Source organism: Orbicella franksi, chromosome 11, assembly GCF_964199315.1.
Source record: "Orbicella franksi chromosome 11, jaOrbFran1.1, whole genome shotgun sequence".
Classification (NCBI taxonomy): domain Eukaryota; kingdom Metazoa; phylum Cnidaria; class Anthozoa; order Scleractinia; family Merulinidae; genus Orbicella; species Orbicella franksi.
The window spans coordinates 18163880-18182781 of record NC_138155.1 but is presented as its reverse complement, the minus strand read 5'-3'; the positions used below and the strand labels follow the sequence as shown (position 1 = coordinate 18182781).

The following is an 18902-nucleotide window of genomic DNA, read 5'->3' as shown; positions in this document are numbered from 1 at the left end:
TTTAACGCTTTTTCATGCGTATTTGTTTCGCATGTACGCCACCCTTGTTTCTAGACCTTTCTAGTAAGTTCTGTGGTGTCACGAAAGCACACGCGTAGCACCACGACACCCAACTAGCGTTATAAAAGAGTGGTTTTTTCGTTAGCAAGATCAGTTGATGCGAGATCTGTTAATTCACTGCAAGTTAACAAGTTTCTCTAAGTTTATCGTTGTTCTGGTGATCAAGGCAGCACCAAGGTAATTATTTTTTACGCTATTTTAGTTTGTTTAGGTAAGCGGTTTTATATCTAGTCATTTAAGTTCAGTTTCACCGCTTGTGAATTGTAAGTTTAAGTTTTAAGGTTTTAGATAAAGTCAAGTTGTATACCACATCGTTTTACCATTACTGTAAATCAATCTTAAGTTTTTTTCAAATAATACTAGTGAGCAGCACTTCAGCAAATTTTTTTCAAATAATACTAGTGAGCAGCACTTCAGCAACAGATCTTGTCAACTTGCTTTATTTTCTCCGACCGGTTTCGTCTGATCATACAGACTTCATCAGGGAGTTTGAACAAGATACATAAAGGGACTTATTTTATACCTATTCTTTAGAGTACAAATCACGTTCCGACTAGGGTGTGAACAGCAAAAAACACCTACAAAATTGCGTGCAGGATATGACTAAAATCCTGCGAATGTGCAATGTATAATTTTGGGGCTCACGGATTTAACGTTAAATCCGTGAGCCCCAAAATTATACATTGCACATTCGCAGGATTTTAGTCATATCCTGCACGCAATTTTGTAGGTGTTTTTTGCTGTTCACACCCTAGTCGGAACGTGATTTGTACTCTAAAGAATAGGTATAAAATAAGTCCCTTTATGTATCTTGTTCAAACTCCCTGATGAAGTCTGTATGATCAGACGAAACCGGTCGGAGAAAATAAAGCAAGTTGACAAGATCTGTTGCTGAAGTGCTGCTCACTAGTATTATTTGAAAAAAATTGTCTAAGTCACAGCTAGCAGAAGCCACAATATGTTCAGCAACACTTCAGATCGCTCTGGATTCAAGATGACCAAAAGTGCTTTAAAACTTAAAAAACGGCAAGAATCTACAGATAGACAAAGTCAGGCGCGTGAGGAGGTCGTAGAAGATCATCGAGCGACAACAGCCGAAGAATCACCTGAATCCGAAATATGGATCGATGACCACTTTCAACGCGTGCTAAAAAATCTTGTCCGTAGCTTCATCGAGGCTGAAAATCAGCTTTATGGTCTACAGGAACGCATACAGAGACTTGAATCCAACAAGAGCAACGGGAAGGTACCCAGTGGTTTGAAGATTCGCTGTGTAACCGCTAAAGGCCGTAATACCCAGCCTCTTCAAGAAATATTCAACAACATCACCAAAGAAGCTGAATTAAAGCTTCTAGACGCCACTATCGACTCCCTAAAAACTGAAGAACAGCAAGGAAAAGTACGGTGCGCTGAAGAGAAGAAGAGCGTCTTCACTGCTATTGAGACCTGGAGGAATTCCTTTCAATCTAGTGATTCTTCTCTTAACACCGAAGCAGACGAATATGTCAAGTCGGCAAAATGTTTTGCCGACAGCTTCTATTTCGAGTGTGCCGCAACACGAGCTTCTAAACGGGTAGCGGAGAACATTAAAAAAGCTTCTAAAGAGGCCAAAAGAACAGAGCAAATGGATACCCAATTTACCATTAACGAACAGTCTGTCCGCGACATGGTGCAACGTGCCGTGCGACAGGAAGTTTCTAAGCTCAACCCAGCTTCTCCGCCAGGAAATACAGCTCCACCGCCTCGAAAAAATTCCAAAAGCCGTGGTAAAAATAGATCAAGCTCCAGAAATCGGAAACAACAACGCCGTCAAGATTCGAGCCAGGATGCCCGTAACCCGCGTAACCCCTCGCCCGCAGCCAAAAGTGCACAAGGGAGACGAAGTCGATCTAAACAGCGGAGACAGCCCAAAAAACCCAATGTCAGGTTTTCTGATAGCCGCTCTCCCTCTGTTTCTCGTCGCCAGAAATCAAAAAACGGGAAAGGCCGCGGAAACGGCGTTGTAAAATAGATGCGAGAGACAGTTACTCTAAATGGCTTGACAAAATGGCAAAAAAACCGATTTTGGACCTTTTACCACGGAATTTGGAATTTCACAATCTTTCAAATGTCACTCTCACCCCAGAGCAGTCACGAACTCTTGGCTTAGGTCTTAAATTTAGACCTACGCTTAGACCGCCTGCCGTTTGTGTTTTTGACAATCAAATACAGGATTTCTGTCGTAGCGTCCGTCTGCATTACAAATTTGCTGATCAACCTGATGACCCGGACTTCAATCCTAAACTGTACGTTAAAACAGGATGGAATCCGCCTCGGGAAGATCCTGACCTCGAAGAAAACCTGTATAAAATCCGTCTAGAGCTACTGGAGACCTTTAACCAGACCCCGCCGCGTTGGACAAACAATCTGACGTTTGGCGAACGGAGAGGATTACGCGAGCTCAAGGAAAACCCCACGGTTCGCGTCTTAGCCACAGACAAAAACCTCGGACCTGCTCTCGTATCCACAGACTGGGTAGAAAAAGAGACTCTTAAACACCTCAATGACACTAAATCGTATGCTAAAGTCACAAAAGATGACTGGACATTTAGACGTCAAAAGGTAACTGAGACCAGAGATAAACTTGTAAATAGTTACTCTAGATTTTTACCACCCAACTCTCTCAAGTTCCTCTGTAGCCTAGACGACAGTCCTAGGAGTATCGATCCTGCTAAATTTTATATTATTCCTAAGATTCATAAGTCACCTATAGCTGGGAGGCCTATCGCGGCTTCTCACTCTTATATCACTAGGCCCATTAGTATTTTTGTTGACGAATTAGTCAAACCAAACATCACTATGCCTACGGTTTTGCGTGACTCGGGTGAACTGATCCAATGTTTAGAGAAAGTTGAGCTACCCGCAAATTGCCTTCTTGTTACGGCGGATGTGTCATCACTCTATCCTAACATTGACACAAAGAAAGCAATTATTGCTCTTGACCTCTTGCTTAGAGAGGGCAAGGTAGCGCAAACACCTCTCTTGGTTCAGTTAACTCGTGTAATCTTTGAAAATAATTTCCTTAAATCTGAATTTAGTAGCGATATATACCATCAAACGTTTGGTATCGCCATGGGTACTCCCTTCGCGGTTACAGCCGCAAACGCTTTTATGTATTATCACGAGAGGGATATTATTAAATTGTATTCTCGAAATTTAACCCTCTACAAGCGTTTTATCGATGATATTTTTGTCATCTGGGAAGGCCCTCGGGAGACCCTCCTTGAATTTCTCAGTGCCATTAATACTAAGGATGAACGCATTAAGATAACTTACGAAATTAGCGATTCTAAGATTTCCTTTCTAGACTTGCTACTTTTCAAAGATTCTGTCATAAACAAACTGCAATACTCTACTTTTCAGAAACCGCTTAACAAGTATCTGTATATACCATATGAGTCATTTCACCCCGCTAGCAACAAGAAAGCTTTTATCAAAGGCGAGCTCATGCGTTACGCCAGAAATAGCTCGACTTTTCGCTCATTCGATGAGACACGTCAACTATTCTGGAAGCGCTTACGCCTTCGGGGTTATCCAGCTAGGTTTTTACTACCCGTTTTCAGGGAGATAAACTATAGTAACAGGATTAAATGGTTCTCTAAGCCTGGTCGGTTATCTAGACATAGGACAGTGGTGTTCAAATCCACGTTTAACTGCAGTCATGTTGGAATCAAAAAAGTTATTCTTAAGCATTTACCGAACCTTAGTTCTATTGTTAGTTATAAATCTACCAATACGTTAGCACATCTATGTAAGTAAACGTTTTTTGGGGCTCACGGATTTAACGTTAAATCCGTGAGCCCCAAAATTATACATTGCACATTCGCAGGATTTTAGTCATATCCTGCACGCAATTTTGTAGGTGTTTTTTGCTGTTCACACCCTAGTCGGAACGTGATTTGTACTCTAAAGAATAGGTATAAAATAAGTCCCTTTATGTATCTTGTTCAAACTCCCTGATGAAGTCTGTATGATCAGACGAAACCGGTCGGAGAAAATAAAGCAAGTTGACAAGATCTGTTGCTGAAGTGCTGCTCACTAGTATTATTTGAAAAAAATTGAAAAAAACTTTCACTTTTATAACTTTTGAAGCATGTGAAATGTATTTATATCCTGTTATTTTCACAAGCTAATTTGTACCTTTTATTTTAGTTCTCAAGGTGTTTATAGAGTTTTTTAAAGAATTTTAATAAACAGCAGTTTGTGAACCAACATTTAACCAAATCACTGGAGCAATACTCACAAAGCCAAACACCAACCATGGCTGTGACTCAAGATCTAAATCAGGTTCACTAGCAATACCAAAGTCAGGAACACAAAGACATACTAACTTATTCTTAGCGAGAGCTGCAAGATTCCTCCTTTTATGATCTGTTTTTTAACTTCCCTTACTAGTAATTTTACATAATTGTAATTCACTATACATGTATATTTATCAGTGGTATACCAAGTGGTAACAAATTGATAGAAATGATTATGATATCCTTACATGTGAAGATATGATATTCTCACATGTGAAGATATCATTTTTGATAACATATTTCTCTTGTCCTTTTTAACTACACTGAAATTTGTTGGTGTATGATGGAAACATCTTCGGATCTTCTTTGGTTGTCTTCGACGATCTTCAGTAATCTTCTGAAAATGTCCGGAAATGTTCAGAAAATGTTTGGAAATGTTCGTGTGGCCTTCAGAACAATTTTGGAAAATCTTCGGAAAGTTTTTGAAGTCATTAGAAAAGCGTCAAAAACGCTGTCATCAGTATGTTTATATAATAAAAAGGACATTACAGGTTTGCTCGAAGATATAAATTTTATGTTCTCACGGTAAGAACAATATCTCATGAGTGAGCGCAGCGAACGACTGAGATATAGTTCTTGCAACTCGAACATAAAATTCATATATTCTCACCACCATGTAATATCCTCTATGTATTCCCCTCTAAATTATGTAAATCCATTGTATATGTTTCTTTTAAAGATGGATAAATAAAGCTTACTATAAATATATAGAGCTAGCAAAGCCTAAAGGCAGAGCTCGTCAATTATTTTTTGGAATGTTCTTGTTCAGTAAAATAATGCACCATGTGTGTGAGGCAAATTTGGGACGATTTTGCAGTTTCGTATTTTTTCCTATCTTATTCAGAAAGGCAAGACATGGGGACTTCCACAAAAAAGAAGTTTGCTCATTTTTTGTTGTGGGTTATGAGTGAAATACGGTGGTTACAATACACTCAGTTGCTAAATCTCTACCTAATGGAATCTCACAGAAATACCAAAATAGTATACACAGGTTCAAAGTCGAAAAGTCTTGTTTTCTAACTTGACCCCCAAAGATACAGTTAGCAATCTTCACATTTAAATATAGTCTCCTCCTGCTGAAAGGGTTTGCAGTATCTCTTAAATACAAATGTATGAGCAATTAAATCGATTTGGCATAAACAGTAAAGGTAGTATTTTGTTGCTGAACATAAAGACTTCAGTATGCCTCCAATAAAAAATTTATAACTCAGTTTCAATTTGTTCTTTTTCTCCACTGAGATTGTGGACTACAAGAAATGTAACTAGGTGACATTAATTATTAATTTTGCTATTATTAAACTGTACCAAAAATTACTAAGTAAGCTATTAGTAAGTTATATTATGTGCATGTATTTTGCCTGCACTACACAACCAAATGGACTCAAAGGTTATGAGGCATAGATACATTTGCCAGCTGGGTCCAAGATATGTTTTAATTGACACATCAATAACTAAAGATAACTTACAGTGAAATAGATAAACAATACATAAATATCCTACATGCACAATTAAAGCTAGAGATGTAAACTCCAAAACATCTTATTAGGACAAACAGGGACCATGTACCCATGGCCAAATTCAGTGTTTCTACCTGTGGGTTTGTAAGGTTATCATATAAACAAAAGATTGAAACATAAATTAAATAACACTGCATTGTATGAATAATGTACAGAACACTGGGGCACAAATTACCCTTATTGGAGGTTGTGAGTTGCATGGCTGTCTTTTTACAAACATACTAATCCTGCACCTTTGCTTACTACATGTATGCCTGCACCCAGTTCTCCATTTCATGTTGCCAAATTTAATTTATGCCAATACAGATAATCAGAAAGTAAATTTACAAACTCTAAACCCCAAGCACAATATCATTCCATAGCAAAACAAGGAATAATTTAAATAAACTATGAGTAAATTGTCTCTAAGAAAAAACGGCTGGACAGGCCTTTAAAATAATTAGTTAATATATATGTGTTTATTATGTAATACAGTGTAGCTGCAACAATACTGTAGCTATGATAATAACTACACAGAGGATTAGTTGCAGAGCTCAACTTCCAACTCAGTTTGTTCAATGAACTTGGTGCAGCAATTATAATCACATTAACTTGTCTGTAAATACAGAGAAAAGAAACAGAGCATTAGAATCTGAATAAATTACTGAAGAGCAACATCCACCTTCACTAAACTGAACACTTTCTAATGTACAGTGTATGTTTTCACTAGTATTGGGGATTTCTCAGAAGCTTCATCCATTAGTAATCAATATGTTCCCATGCAGTTGTTTATAGAACTTTTTACACGTTAATATCTCTGTCATAGCAATGGTCTCTGTGTTCTACAACAATTTATATACACAGTCATGGAATGTACACTCAGTGAGATATTATTCACAATAAAAATCAATGCCTTCAAGAAATCATGAGGACCTAAAAATTATATTCCTTCAGAAATATCTTACCTGGCCAAGGTTACTTTGAAAATGTTTAATGTTATTAATCAGGCTGTCCATGTGTACACTGTTCAGTTCATATACAGAATTTGGCTGATGGGAACAGGGGTGTAATTGTACTGTGGCTGCTACTTGAACGCCACTGCAGAGATGCAAACTAACTGTTGTGAACTTGGCAACTTGCTTGAGCAAATTAAAGTAAGTTGCTTTAAACAAGAAACTGGAACCTTGCACTACAACAATGCACAGTCCCAATCAAAGGACCATACAGGCTGGTTGGATGTACATTTGACTCTACAGCTGTATTATTATTAGTCAAGCTTCCAAGACAAATCAGACTTTGTCAGGATAAGTACTGATGTTCTTGCTTAGTAAATCTGAATACATGTGCAGTTCCAGAAGTGTTCACACCCAATACCTATGCATAGTCAGTCTTTAGAAAGTATCAGGAGGAGAGAGCTCTTGAACAAAAAACCTCCATGTCTGAGAAGTAATTAATTGCAAAATAATATTTTGTACTGTCTTAAGAAATATCATACCTGGTAATGCCAACTTTCAGAAAATTCTGTAATCCAGAATGTTGTGACATTGCATTATTATGGTAGACCATGTCACGTGTTCCTGTTGCATCATGTGTTCCTTATATGGTCATTAAAATTCAGTGCGATTCTCACAGTCTGATGCACATCTATCGAAACATGGTGCCAGAAGTAAAGTTTACTTTCAGAGGAGTCCAGATCCTGTTGCGAATAGTCAACGCTGTAGGTGGTACACTGATGCTGTTTCCGTCTTTTGTGTGTAATTTCAAACTAAACTGTAGTGAGACGATGCCAGCAGACAACGACCATGCGGAATCAAGTGTGCAAATTTTCGCACCTCAGTGTCAACACCAAGCACAGTGCAAGCATAAGCTATTCCACCAATTTATCCCCAGATTATTTAGGCCAATTTTCTGCTGCCAAGTTCCATGAAATGTCAAGGTGATGTTCTTGGTAACTGGGACTTTTTTAAACAGCAATCGAGTGACTATGAAATTGCGACAGGTCTCAACAGGTTAGATGAATCGGTCCACCTTGCGATTTTGCAATCAGCGATGGTAACAGAATGTCTCCAAATTCTACTTAACCTAAGCCTTTCAGAGGAGGATAAGAAGAAAATCGACAAATGTCTAGAAGCTCTGGAAAACTACTTCAAACCAACCAGAAATGTCGTGTACGAGTGGTATGTTTTTAATATTTGTTTACAGACAAGCAAAAAATCTCTCCAAACTTACATCACAAGATTGAGCAAATTAGCCGTGTCCTGTCATTATGGACGTCCTGTGATTATGATCACAGACGAGTTTATACGAGATAGACTGGTCATTGGATTAAAGAATCAAGGTGAGAAAGTCAGGCTTCTGAGCAAAAAATCCCTGACCCTTCAGAAAGCCATTGAAATGTGCACATCAAGCGAAACTGCTTTGCAGCAAATGAAGATGATCAAAGCCACTGGAGACAAGGAGACAGAAGATGTCAAGAAATTTTGTGACAAGAAGACTCAAGATAAAAATTGTCAAAAGAAGAGAAATGGATCAAAACCCTCAAATAAAGAGAAGAAAAACAAAAAGAAGAATTCCGAAAGTTCTTCCGAACTGGCATGCAAGTATTGTGGTTGTAAACAATGTCTTGCAAGAAGAATAGAGTGTCCAGTGTTCAAGCAAACGTGCAGCAAGTGTCAGAAAAAGGGCCATTTCGTGTCCGTGTGCCGCTCATCGGAAAAAAAGGGCAACAATTTGAAGAAGACGAAGAAAGCTCTGATGGAAGCTGCCTGCAAGTGGAAACTGTCTCTCTGGTACAGACCAAAGCAAAGCAGTGGTTCGCAGGTGTCAGTTTCTTCAAATCAACTGAGGAAGACTTCACTACAACCTTAGACAGATACTGGAGCTACCTGCAACGTACTCTGTTTGTATGACCTCTCAATCATTACACAGTTAGGAGATCCACCCATGGAGAACTCCTCTGTTAAACTGAAACTATGTGGTGGTTCAACATTGAAGCTAGTGGGTGAATGCAAATTACATGTTCAGCTTAAAGGCAAAAGGAAGCCTCTGAAGTTTCAAGTTATTGAAGACAAGTGCAAACCCTTGCTGTCAGCTGAAACATGCAAAAAGTTGCAGCTCATCTGTTTGAATGTCAGTGTCCCTGAGAGTCTACACCAAATGAGTGAGAGTCCAATGCAAAATCTTCTGTCAAGAGAAGAACTACTAAGCAAGTATCATGAAGTTTTCAGTGGCCTAGGACACATTGGAGACACAAAGATTGTGATGGACAAGAATATTACACCATTGCAGCACTCCCCTAGATGTGTGCCTTTAGCCTTGCAGAAAGATGTAAAAAAGAAGATTTTGGATTTAGAAGAGAAAGGCATTATTAAGAAATCAGTTGAGCCCTCAGAGTGTATCAGCGGTATGGCGATAGTTGTGAAACCTCAGAAGATTCAAATCTGTTTGGATCCAAAAGACCTAAACCGTGCAGTCCAACGCCCCAAGTTCCAAATGCCTTTGTTAGAGGAACTTTTACCTGAGCTCAGCAAAGCATTAATCTTCAGTTCCTTTGACACAAAGGATGGATCTTATCAAGTTAGCCTTGATGATGAGAGTAGCAAACCCACTACTTTCTGGACACCACTTGGAAGATATCATTACTTCAGAATGCCCTTTGGTATAAGCATAGCCCCAGAGGTCTTTGAGAGCAAGCTACAAGAGTGCCTTGCAGATCTACCTGGAGTGAAAGTCATCAGAGTGATATCCTTGTGGTTGGTTGTGGTGATACTGACACTGAAGCCCTTGTAAACCATGATCAAAAGGTGATTCGCTTACTTGAATGAGCCAAACAAGTTAACCTGAAGCTTAACAAGAACAAAGGCAAGCTTCGACAAGCAGAAGTGAAATTCATGGGCCATGTGATTTCAAAGGATGGGTTGAAGCCAGATCCAGAAAAGGTCTCTGCCATCAAGAACATGCCCAAGCCTACATCTAAACCTGAAGTACTTACTTTACTTGGTTTCATCAACTACATCTCTAAATTCCTCCCGAAGGTTTCAGATGTGTCAGCACCATTGAAAAAGCTCACAATTGGCCAATCCAAATTCACCTGGGCAAGGCAACATGATGAAGCTTTGGCTACAATTCAGCAACTTGTCATTCAACACCCGGTGCTTAAGTTCTACAACATTGAAGAAGAAGTCACCATCCAGACTGATGCCAGTGACAAAGGCCTTGGAGCAGTCCTCCTTCAAAGTGGTCAACGAGTATCTTTTGCCTCTAGAACTCTCTCCTACAGAGAAGAATTACACAACCATCAGGAAAGAATGTCTGGCAATAGTCTTCGCTTGTGAAAGATTCAATCAATACATAACATGCGGCCATTGCCAACTTATACCTGCATGACAGTGACCAACTCGAAAGCTCATTGGCTACTTTGGTCACTTTACACAACTAAATATTGTTTCTTCTAGTCTCATTGTAAACCATCTTATGTTAAGTTGTTTTTGTAAATAGTGTGCAATAACAAACTTGAATTTGAAACTTGAAACTTGAACTAGCACGCAGAAAGAAGAATTTGGTGGAAACAGATCACAAGCCTCTTGAATAAATTTTCAAGAAGTCTCTCCTGTCAGCTCCTTGCCATCTTCAAAGGAAGCTTCTCAGGCTGCAACAGTTCAACCTGTCAGTCAGCTACAAACCTGGTTCTCAGATGTTCTTGGGTGATCACTTATCTAGAGCAGCACAGCATGAAACCCTGAAGTCAGAAGAATCATTTCAAGTGTTTTCTTTGAAGTTAGACCCTTGACCCTCTGCTAGAACTAAAGATCACACCAGAAAGACTAGAGCAGTTACAATGAAGTACAGGACAAGATGACACTTTGCAAACCCTGAAGACATCAATTCTGACCGGATGGCCAATGTAGAAAGAGGAAGTGCCAATCAAGATTTGTGAATACTGGTCCTACTGTGATGAACTGACTGTTCACAATGGTGTTCTATTCAAAGGTTCAAGAGTGGTCATCCCTCAGCTACTAAGACCTGAGGTAGTCACAAATCCATTCAAGCCATTTAGGAGTAGAAGCTTGCCTTCATAAAGCTAGAGACACTGTTGTCTGGCCTGGCATGAATGCTGAAGTGCGTGATGAAATCAAGCAATGCTCAATCTGTAACAGATTTCAAGCTAAGAATCAGAAGCTTCCAATGCAGAGTCACAAGCTTCCAGATCGCCCTTGGAGCTGAGTTGCTGGAGACCAATTCAAGCTTCATGCCAAAGATTACATAGTGCTTGTGGACTTCTATTCCGACTTTACTGAAGTCAAGAAATTGGAAGAGAACACCTCTAGTTCTGTGATTGAATTCCTCAAGGAACAATTCAGTAGATATGGTATTCCGGATAAAGTAGTTACTGACAATGGTCCTCAGTTCTCAAGTCAAGAGCTTTGTCAATTTACACTCAACTGGGAATTTGTCAAAGTGTCATCCTCCCCACATCACCACAAAGGTAACGGAAAAGTGGAGTCAGCTGTGAAGACTGCTAAGTCCTTACTCAAGAAGACACTCAAGGACAACAAAGATCCATGGTTAGCCCTACTAGACCAGAGAAACACACCAACTGAGTCAATGGGAACAAGCCCAGCACAGAGGTTGATGTCTCGTCACGCCAAAACCTTGTTACTCACAACTAACAACCTTCTGTACCCCAAAATTCCTGAATTTGAAAAGACAGAAAGCTAAATGGTACCATGATGATCCTCCCGCAGCTTACCAGAAATAGAAATAGGACACGATATCAGAGCTGCACCTTTGCAGCAGAATCAGACCTGGAAAACTGGCACATGTATCAAGGAGTTGTCAGACAGATTCTATGTGGTGAAAACAAATTTAGACAACCAAGTTCTTCGCAGGAACCAAGAATTCTTGAAGCCAGCTGAGCAACCAGCAGCTCCAACCCAGCTAGTGTCACTGAGAGTCAACCCACAAAGTGTGATGTGCAGACACCAGTATTTGAACAAAAGCAGATGTCTACACCATCTCCTGGTCCAGCTGTCAAGAAGACACACCTGAGTCGTAAAACCACCCTCTAGGTTCAAGGACTTTGTTGCTTAGTTTTCAGTTTCAAAAAATGTCACTTCAATGGACTTTTAGTGATCATTCTGCAAAGACATTGACTCTTATGAGAGTTATTTTGTTTTGAGTTTTGTAACATTCAATTTCTATTACATTTTGTTCTTACTTTTTTTGTAATATGATCAAATTTTCTTATTTTTGTAAGTTTGTTAACTTCAAAGGAAGGGAGATGTTGCGATATTGCGTTATTGTAGTAGACCATATCATGTGTCCCTGTTGCAGCATGTGTTCCTTATATGGTCATTAAAATTCAGTGTGATTCTCACCGAGTCTGATGCATATTTATCGAAACACTGTCTACTTCATACATTTGACAATTTGACACCAGGCATGTTTGTCAATTTGTGCTTCAACATCATATTAGTACTGTTGGTCAACTGAAAACAGCATACCAGTAATTTGATTAATATACACTGTACATACTTAGGTTATTACTGTAGATAGTTGGGCAACAATAGATGAATTTACATAACATGTTGCCAGCTGAATTACTGATAATTATCATTAATAAAGAGTGAAAAATTATGTGTGAGCCATATACGTGTACCAGCCCTCCACCACAGAACCATCACAGATATGAAATGATATTTTCAAACTTCAAAGGAGTCTTTGAAAGTTTCAAAGGCTTTTCAGAGAATTTATAACACTGGTCCATTGAGATGGCCTGATGTTCTTCAGGTTGATCCCTGACGTGAATTCATGGGTGATGTGGAAAAGGAGATGGCAAAGCATAATGTCAGAATAAGAACTGAAAATGAGAATGTTCACCGTGATCAAGGAATTGTTGAATGTTGCAATCAAACTTTGAGTGAGTCTTTTCAGTTATCAAGACAATCAGCAAATGAATATGAAATCTTCAGAAAGATCCAGAGAATGGATAAAGAGGCTTCCAGAAGTTGTGAAAGCTTTAAATAGTGAGGTGACTCATTTGATAGGAAAGGGACCAGTTGACGCCATCAAAGAGAGGGTGGTTGATGCTAAGAGTTCAACCACTTATTCAAGACTGTTTGGTTTGAAAGAGAAAGATTCTTCAGTGAACGTGAGATATCTCTATGCCTCTGGAGAACTCAAAGGTGGTCAGAAGTGAGCCACAGATCCAAATTAGTCTCTGAAAGTTTATAAGATTGAGAGGTCCATATTATAAGGAGAACCAGTATTAGATTATTTGAAAGAGGGTCCCAGACATGGATTTGTCAGAGAAGAGTTGATGATAGTTCAGAGGGGGACTGAGTTGCCCCCGGTTTCAAATTGATATGTTTGAGATTTCTGAGATATCGAGGATCGTCAAATTCACATAATTAGAAATCAAACAGTATTTAAATTTCAAAGTGAAGAATGATCATCGCAGTTACTTTTCCAATTTAAGCAATTGGAAAGAAGAAGCCTGAAAAAAATCAGGGCTTCAACGGGATTCGAACCCGTGACCTCCGCGATACCGGTGCGATGCTCTACCAACTAAGCTATGAAGCCACACATTGGGAGCGAGGTCAATTAATTGAGTTCATATCTTCCTGTGAGGAGTGAAATGATGTGAGGTTTATATGAAATAATTCATATATGAACTGCGGTTGTAGATGAAAGTGAAGAAAGTGAAGAATGTGTGGCTTCATAGCTTAGTTGGTAGAGCATCGCACCGGTATTGCGGAGGTCACGGGTTCGAATCCCGTTGAAGCCCTGATTTTTTTCAGGCTTCTTCTTTCCAATTGCTTAAATTGGAAAAGTAACTGCGATGATCATTCTTCACTTTCATCTACAACCGCAGTTCATATATGAATTATTTCATATAAACCTCACATCATTTCACTCCTCACGGGAAGATATGAACTCAATTAATTGACCTCGCTCCCAATGTGTGGCTTCATAGCTTAGTTGGTAGAGCATCGCACCGGTATCGCGGAGGTCACGGGTTTGAATCCCGTTGAAGCCCTGATTTTTTTTCAGGCTTCTTTCCAATTGCTTAAATTGGAAAAGTAACTGCGATGATCATTCTTCACTTTCATCTACAACCGCAGTTCATATATGAATTATTTCATATAAACCTCACATTTCACTCCTCACGGGAAGATATGAACTCAATTAATTGACCTCACTCCCAATGTGTGGCTTCATAGCTTAGTTGGTAGAGCATCGCACTGTTATCACGGAGGTCACGGGTTCGAATCCTGTTGAAGCCCTGATTTTTTTTCAGGCTTCTTCTTTCCAATTGCTTAAATTGGAAAAGTAACTGCCATGATCATTCTTCACTTTCATCTACAACCACAGTTCATATATGAATTATTTCATATAAACCTCACATCATTTCACTCCTCACGGGAAGATATGAACTCAATTAATTGACCTCGCTCCCAATGTGTGGCTTCATAGCTTAGTTGGTAGAGCATCGCACCGGTATCGCGGAGGTCACGGGTTCGAATCCCGTTGAAGCCCTGATTTTTTTCAGGCTTCTTCTTTCCAATTGCTTAAATTGGAAAAGTAACTGCGATGATCATTCTTCACTTTCATCTACAACCGCAGTTCATATATGAATTATTTCATATAAACCTCACATCATTTCACTCCTCACGGGAAGATATGAACTCAATTAATTGACCTCGCTCCCAATGTGTGGCTTCATAGCTTAGTTGGTAGAGCATCGCACCGGTATCGCGGAGGTCACGGGTTTGAATCCCGTTGAAGCCCTGATTTTTTTTCAGGCTTCTTTCCAATTGCTTAAATTGGAAAAGTAACTGCGATGATCATTCTTCACTTTCATCTACAACCGCAGTTCATATATGAATTATTTCATATAAACCTCACATTTCACTCCTCACGGGAAGATATGAACTCAATTAATTGACCTCACTCCCAATGTGTGGCTTCATAGCTTAGTTGGTAGAGCATCGCACTGTTATCACGGAGGTCACGGGTTCGAATCCTGTTGAAGCCCTGATTTTTTTTCAGGCTTCTTCTTTCCAATTGCTTAAATTGGAAAAGTAACTGCCATGATCATTCTTCACTTTCATCTACAACCACAGTTCATATATGAATTATTTCATATAAACCTCACATCATTTCACTCCTCACGGGAAGATATGAACTCAATTAATTGACCTCGCTCCCAATGTGTGGCTTCATAGCTTAGTTGGTAGAGCATCGCACCGGTATCGCGGAGGTCACGGGTTCGAATCCCGTTGAAGCCCTGATTTTTTTCAGGCTTCTTCTTTCCAATTGCTTAAATTGGAAAAGTAACTGCGATGATCATTCTTCACTTTCATCTACAACCGCAGTTCATATATGAATTATTTCATATAAACCTCACATCATTTCACTCCTCACGGGAAGATATGAACTCAATTAATTGACCTCGCTCCCAATGTGTGGCTTCATAGCTTAGTTGGTAGAGCATCGCACCGGTATCGCGGAGGTCATGGGTTTGAATCCCGTTGAAGCCCTGATTTTTTTCAGGCTTCTTCTTTCCAATTGCTTAAATTGGAAAAGTAACTGCGATGATCATTCTTCACTTTCATCTACAACCGCAGTTCATATATGAATTATTTCATATAAACCTCACATCAGTATTTAAATTTATTGAAAATTTAAACACTTTGGTAAGAATCAAAAAGTATTCAAAATTGGTAAAAAGTTTTCAAGGTCAAATGTGATCAAAATTCCCAAGGTCAAAAGTGGTCCAAATTTCCAAGGTCAAATGAGCCAGAATTTACATTTTATAACTACTCGAAACATAAGCGCCCTGAAACTTGCCTACAAGTTCTGTTTTGCAGTTTTGAACCTTACTTGCCCATGGTCTAGTGTTTGTTAAAAAGTTAAGATCAAGCACTGAAATAATCAGCATATTTGAATAGTATGTTTTGTTGCCGAGTTCAGTCTTTGTTTGACAGTTGATTCATGCAACATAGCCAATATTTCTCATGAGGCTGCTGATTGATATATTACCTGATGCACTGCAAGTGGGAATTGCATAATTATTTTTTCAAAATCCTGTGTGCAGATGCAATTGATAAGAATCTTCCTGCTTCCAGCAAAATATTTGTGTTAAAATTTGAATTATAGAACTCCATAGTTACCTAGTAGCTTGACAAAACCAACTGGTGCCACTGAACTCTGCTAGTGTAACAATTTCTTTGTTATGTGTAGGTTGGGGTTCAAATTTGTGGTTTGTTAAAGATTCTTCACAACACTTGGGTTTAATTTTCTTTGTGTAAGGTTATGACAATGAATCTGAGAGAAAGGGGAATAAAAATGAAACTGGATTGAAAAGTTCTAAACCTAATTTAAACTTCAACCACAACATGTGCAAGAAGTGCAAATATGCTTATTTAGTTATAAGTCAAACTCAAACTTTTTTGGCCTAATCCCAGTGTATCTTATTAGACAAGTTTATGTTGTACAAGTGTTCTGTTACCCTCTTGTGCAGTCAGGTGGAATATATAGGAGTGCTTCAAATGACTTGTGTAAACTGGTCTTCTGGAGTACTGTACAATTAAAGTTTGATTTATGCAGTCATTTTACAGTAGAACCTCAATCTAATGAACCTCTATGTAATGAAGTCCTCAGTATAACAAACGATATTCCTCCCCCCAGCAATAGTAAAATATATGGAAAAGAACCTTGATACAACAAAGCCTTATTATAGCGAACATATTTTGCCAGTCCCTTGGCCCTTCATTATATCAAGGTTCCACTGCACCTGTTATGTGCACTCTTATAAGTGAAGCCAGATAATAAATTGACTTCCCTGATCTTCTTGGTTGCATATATGTATATATTGGCTACAAGGACTTTTAAATGATATGTAACATTTCATGTACAGTTAAACCTTTTAAAAATTGATATTTCATAAAAAAGGAGCAGAATTGAAGGTTCATATTACGAAGGTGTCCATGTTGTGGATGTAGAGGTTATATGAAGTTCGGTTTTGTCCATAAGGAGAGGTTCAAATGTAAATGCCTTCAGGAGATTTTGGAAATATTGTCTTGCATGTTAATTTGAATACAGGAAAGTGTCTGATTTTTGAAAATTAGTAATAGTCCAGTCATGCTCTAAGAGTTTAAAGCAGAGGATTAGAAGGATCAATCCATTAGTAACTGATATGGATGTTCTTAAGTGAAGTTAACATTTTTTTTCTTTTTAACTAGCCATGGTAGCGGTTGTGCTGGTATTATCTCAGCAGTGGCTAATAATTCTTTCTGTGGAGTTGGAATAGCTTATTCTGCCAAGATTGGGGGTGAGTGCAGATTATATCAGGAAGATTGATAGTTACTGATTTTGTCCATTCTAGCAACTTATTAACTTAGTAAAGTAACACCTGGAAAATTTCTAATGTAAGCACTCACTAAATTTGGAAGCTGGTATTGGTGTAGAGAGCTAACTTGAGTTGAGATCACTGAATCTCTTAAAGTGGTACTATGACGAAAATCGCATTTTTCCTATCACATCCATTTTAAAACATAAACAAGTAGCGTGTGAGAAGGAAAATGCTGTTTACTATATTCAAATATCTCTTTTCGTTCCAGAGATATTCAAGTTTTTAAGATATGCAAATAACCAGGCAAGCCCTTGATGCAGGATTTCCAACTAGGGTTTTTGCTTTAGGGTTAGGCTTCACAAACAACCTCCCTCCTGGTGAGAGCTGCCTATGCATTGTTGATGCCCCCTTGTCACACTGCACCTTGGATTGTTTTTGTCCACCATGGATTTACCTTATTAGACATGACAGTATCTAAGCTCCACCAAAGACAGACAGCTTTACTTCACTTGATCAAGCAAGCAAACACTCTGCAAACACAGCATATGTTCTGGTGACCTTTTCTACACATACTCCCATATGTCGCGTACGTGTAGAAGACGTCAGGGGGTCATTTCCGTACTAAGTTGAAAAATCCTGAGTTATCTACCTGCACAAGAAATTTGATAAAAAGGATTACCCAATATGTTGTGTAAACACAATGTGGGGGAGAGGAGTACGATAATTGCCATGAGCTGCTCAAAGGCATGCCGTGACCTACACATACTCTGACTCACGGGACATAATTTTGAATAAATTAACCCATTGACGCCTGAATGAAATTGCACCCAATCGACTCCTAAATTCCGGACGATCTTTTAACACTTCAGAGCAAGCATGAGGGTTTGAAATAAACCATATGTGCAGTAAACACATGCACAAGATTACCTTTCAAGACATCATTTATTTAAGTGGAATAAATGAAGGGCCAAAATATAAAGAAATATCAACAAAAAGAACTCAACTTGATGTTTAAAACTGATAAGAAAACAAGAAATTATATATTTTTTTTGCCATGCGACAAAATGCCCAATGCAAGCTGAGAAAATTGAATATGCAAAAATGATTAGACTATTGACTTCGGAGGACAAATCGAAACCAAGTACAACAGAATTTCCATTCTTGTACTGTAATGGCTAACATTTGAGAAAACAATGGAAAATAAAAGCAAAATACACATCTGAAAACCAATTTGAAAACAAGAAATCAAATAATATCTTTACCATGCAACGAAATATTACAGTGCTGCGAAAGAAAGATGAAAGTTGTAAGTCAAAAAGATGACAAAACAAGATCAATCATATTTCAACTGTGCTAAATTAGTGGCCATTTAGTTCTTTTCTCGGCAGTTCTGTAGTAGCTGAATAAGACTTCAAAAAATATATTTGAACGAAGCAAATAAAGTAAACAAAACTAACTGCGGAGGTCACCGTAAATTAACTATGCAGAAATCCAGTGTGCAAAAATACTGTTCACTTTTAAAACCCAAAATCACCAAATAGAGGGAACCAAATGAACGAAATGCGACAGGAAGTTCAATAACAGTAAATTTTCATTCACGCTGAGGCGAAGAAACCTATTTAAAAGCAAAAAAAATTCAAAATTTCGCAG

At 38.6% G+C, this 18902-nt stretch overlaps 3 protein-coding genes and 1 non-coding gene across 6 annotated transcripts in view; 3 read left to right on the top strand and 1 right to left on the bottom strand.

Annotated features, from left to right (window-relative positions):
• Positions 1 to 18902, bottom strand: part of LOC145503127 (uncharacterized) — a 382969-nt gene that overhangs the window by 106347 nt on the left and 257720 nt on the right. The gene's annotated exons all lie outside the window — the stretch shown is intronic.
• Positions 2107 to 3858, top strand: LOC145503342 (uncharacterized). Its single transcript, XM_081482814.1, has one exon. The coding sequence runs from the start codon at positions 2107 to 2109 to the stop codon at positions 3856 to 3858; it is 1752 nt and encodes a 583-aa protein (XP_081338940.1).
• On the top strand, positions 13610 to 13682 carry Trnat-ggu (transfer RNA threonine (anticodon GGU)). Its single transcript has one exon. It is a non-coding gene; the product is annotated as a tRNA-Thr (tRNA).
• LOC145503337 (furin-like) overlaps positions 17137 to 18902 on the top strand; it is a 117203-nt gene continuing 115437 nt past the window's right edge. The window contains exon 1 of the mRNA XM_081482811.1: positions 17137 to 17231. The gene's annotated coding sequence lies outside the window, so the exon portion shown is untranslated. The remainder of the gene's footprint in view (positions 17232 to 18902) is intronic.

Bases quoted from the DNA above. Each gene is read 5' to 3' on its own strand.
- LOC145503342 (XM_081482814.1), top strand. From the start codon at position 2,107: ATGGCAAAAAAACCGATTTTGGACCTTTTACCACGGAATTTGGAATTT.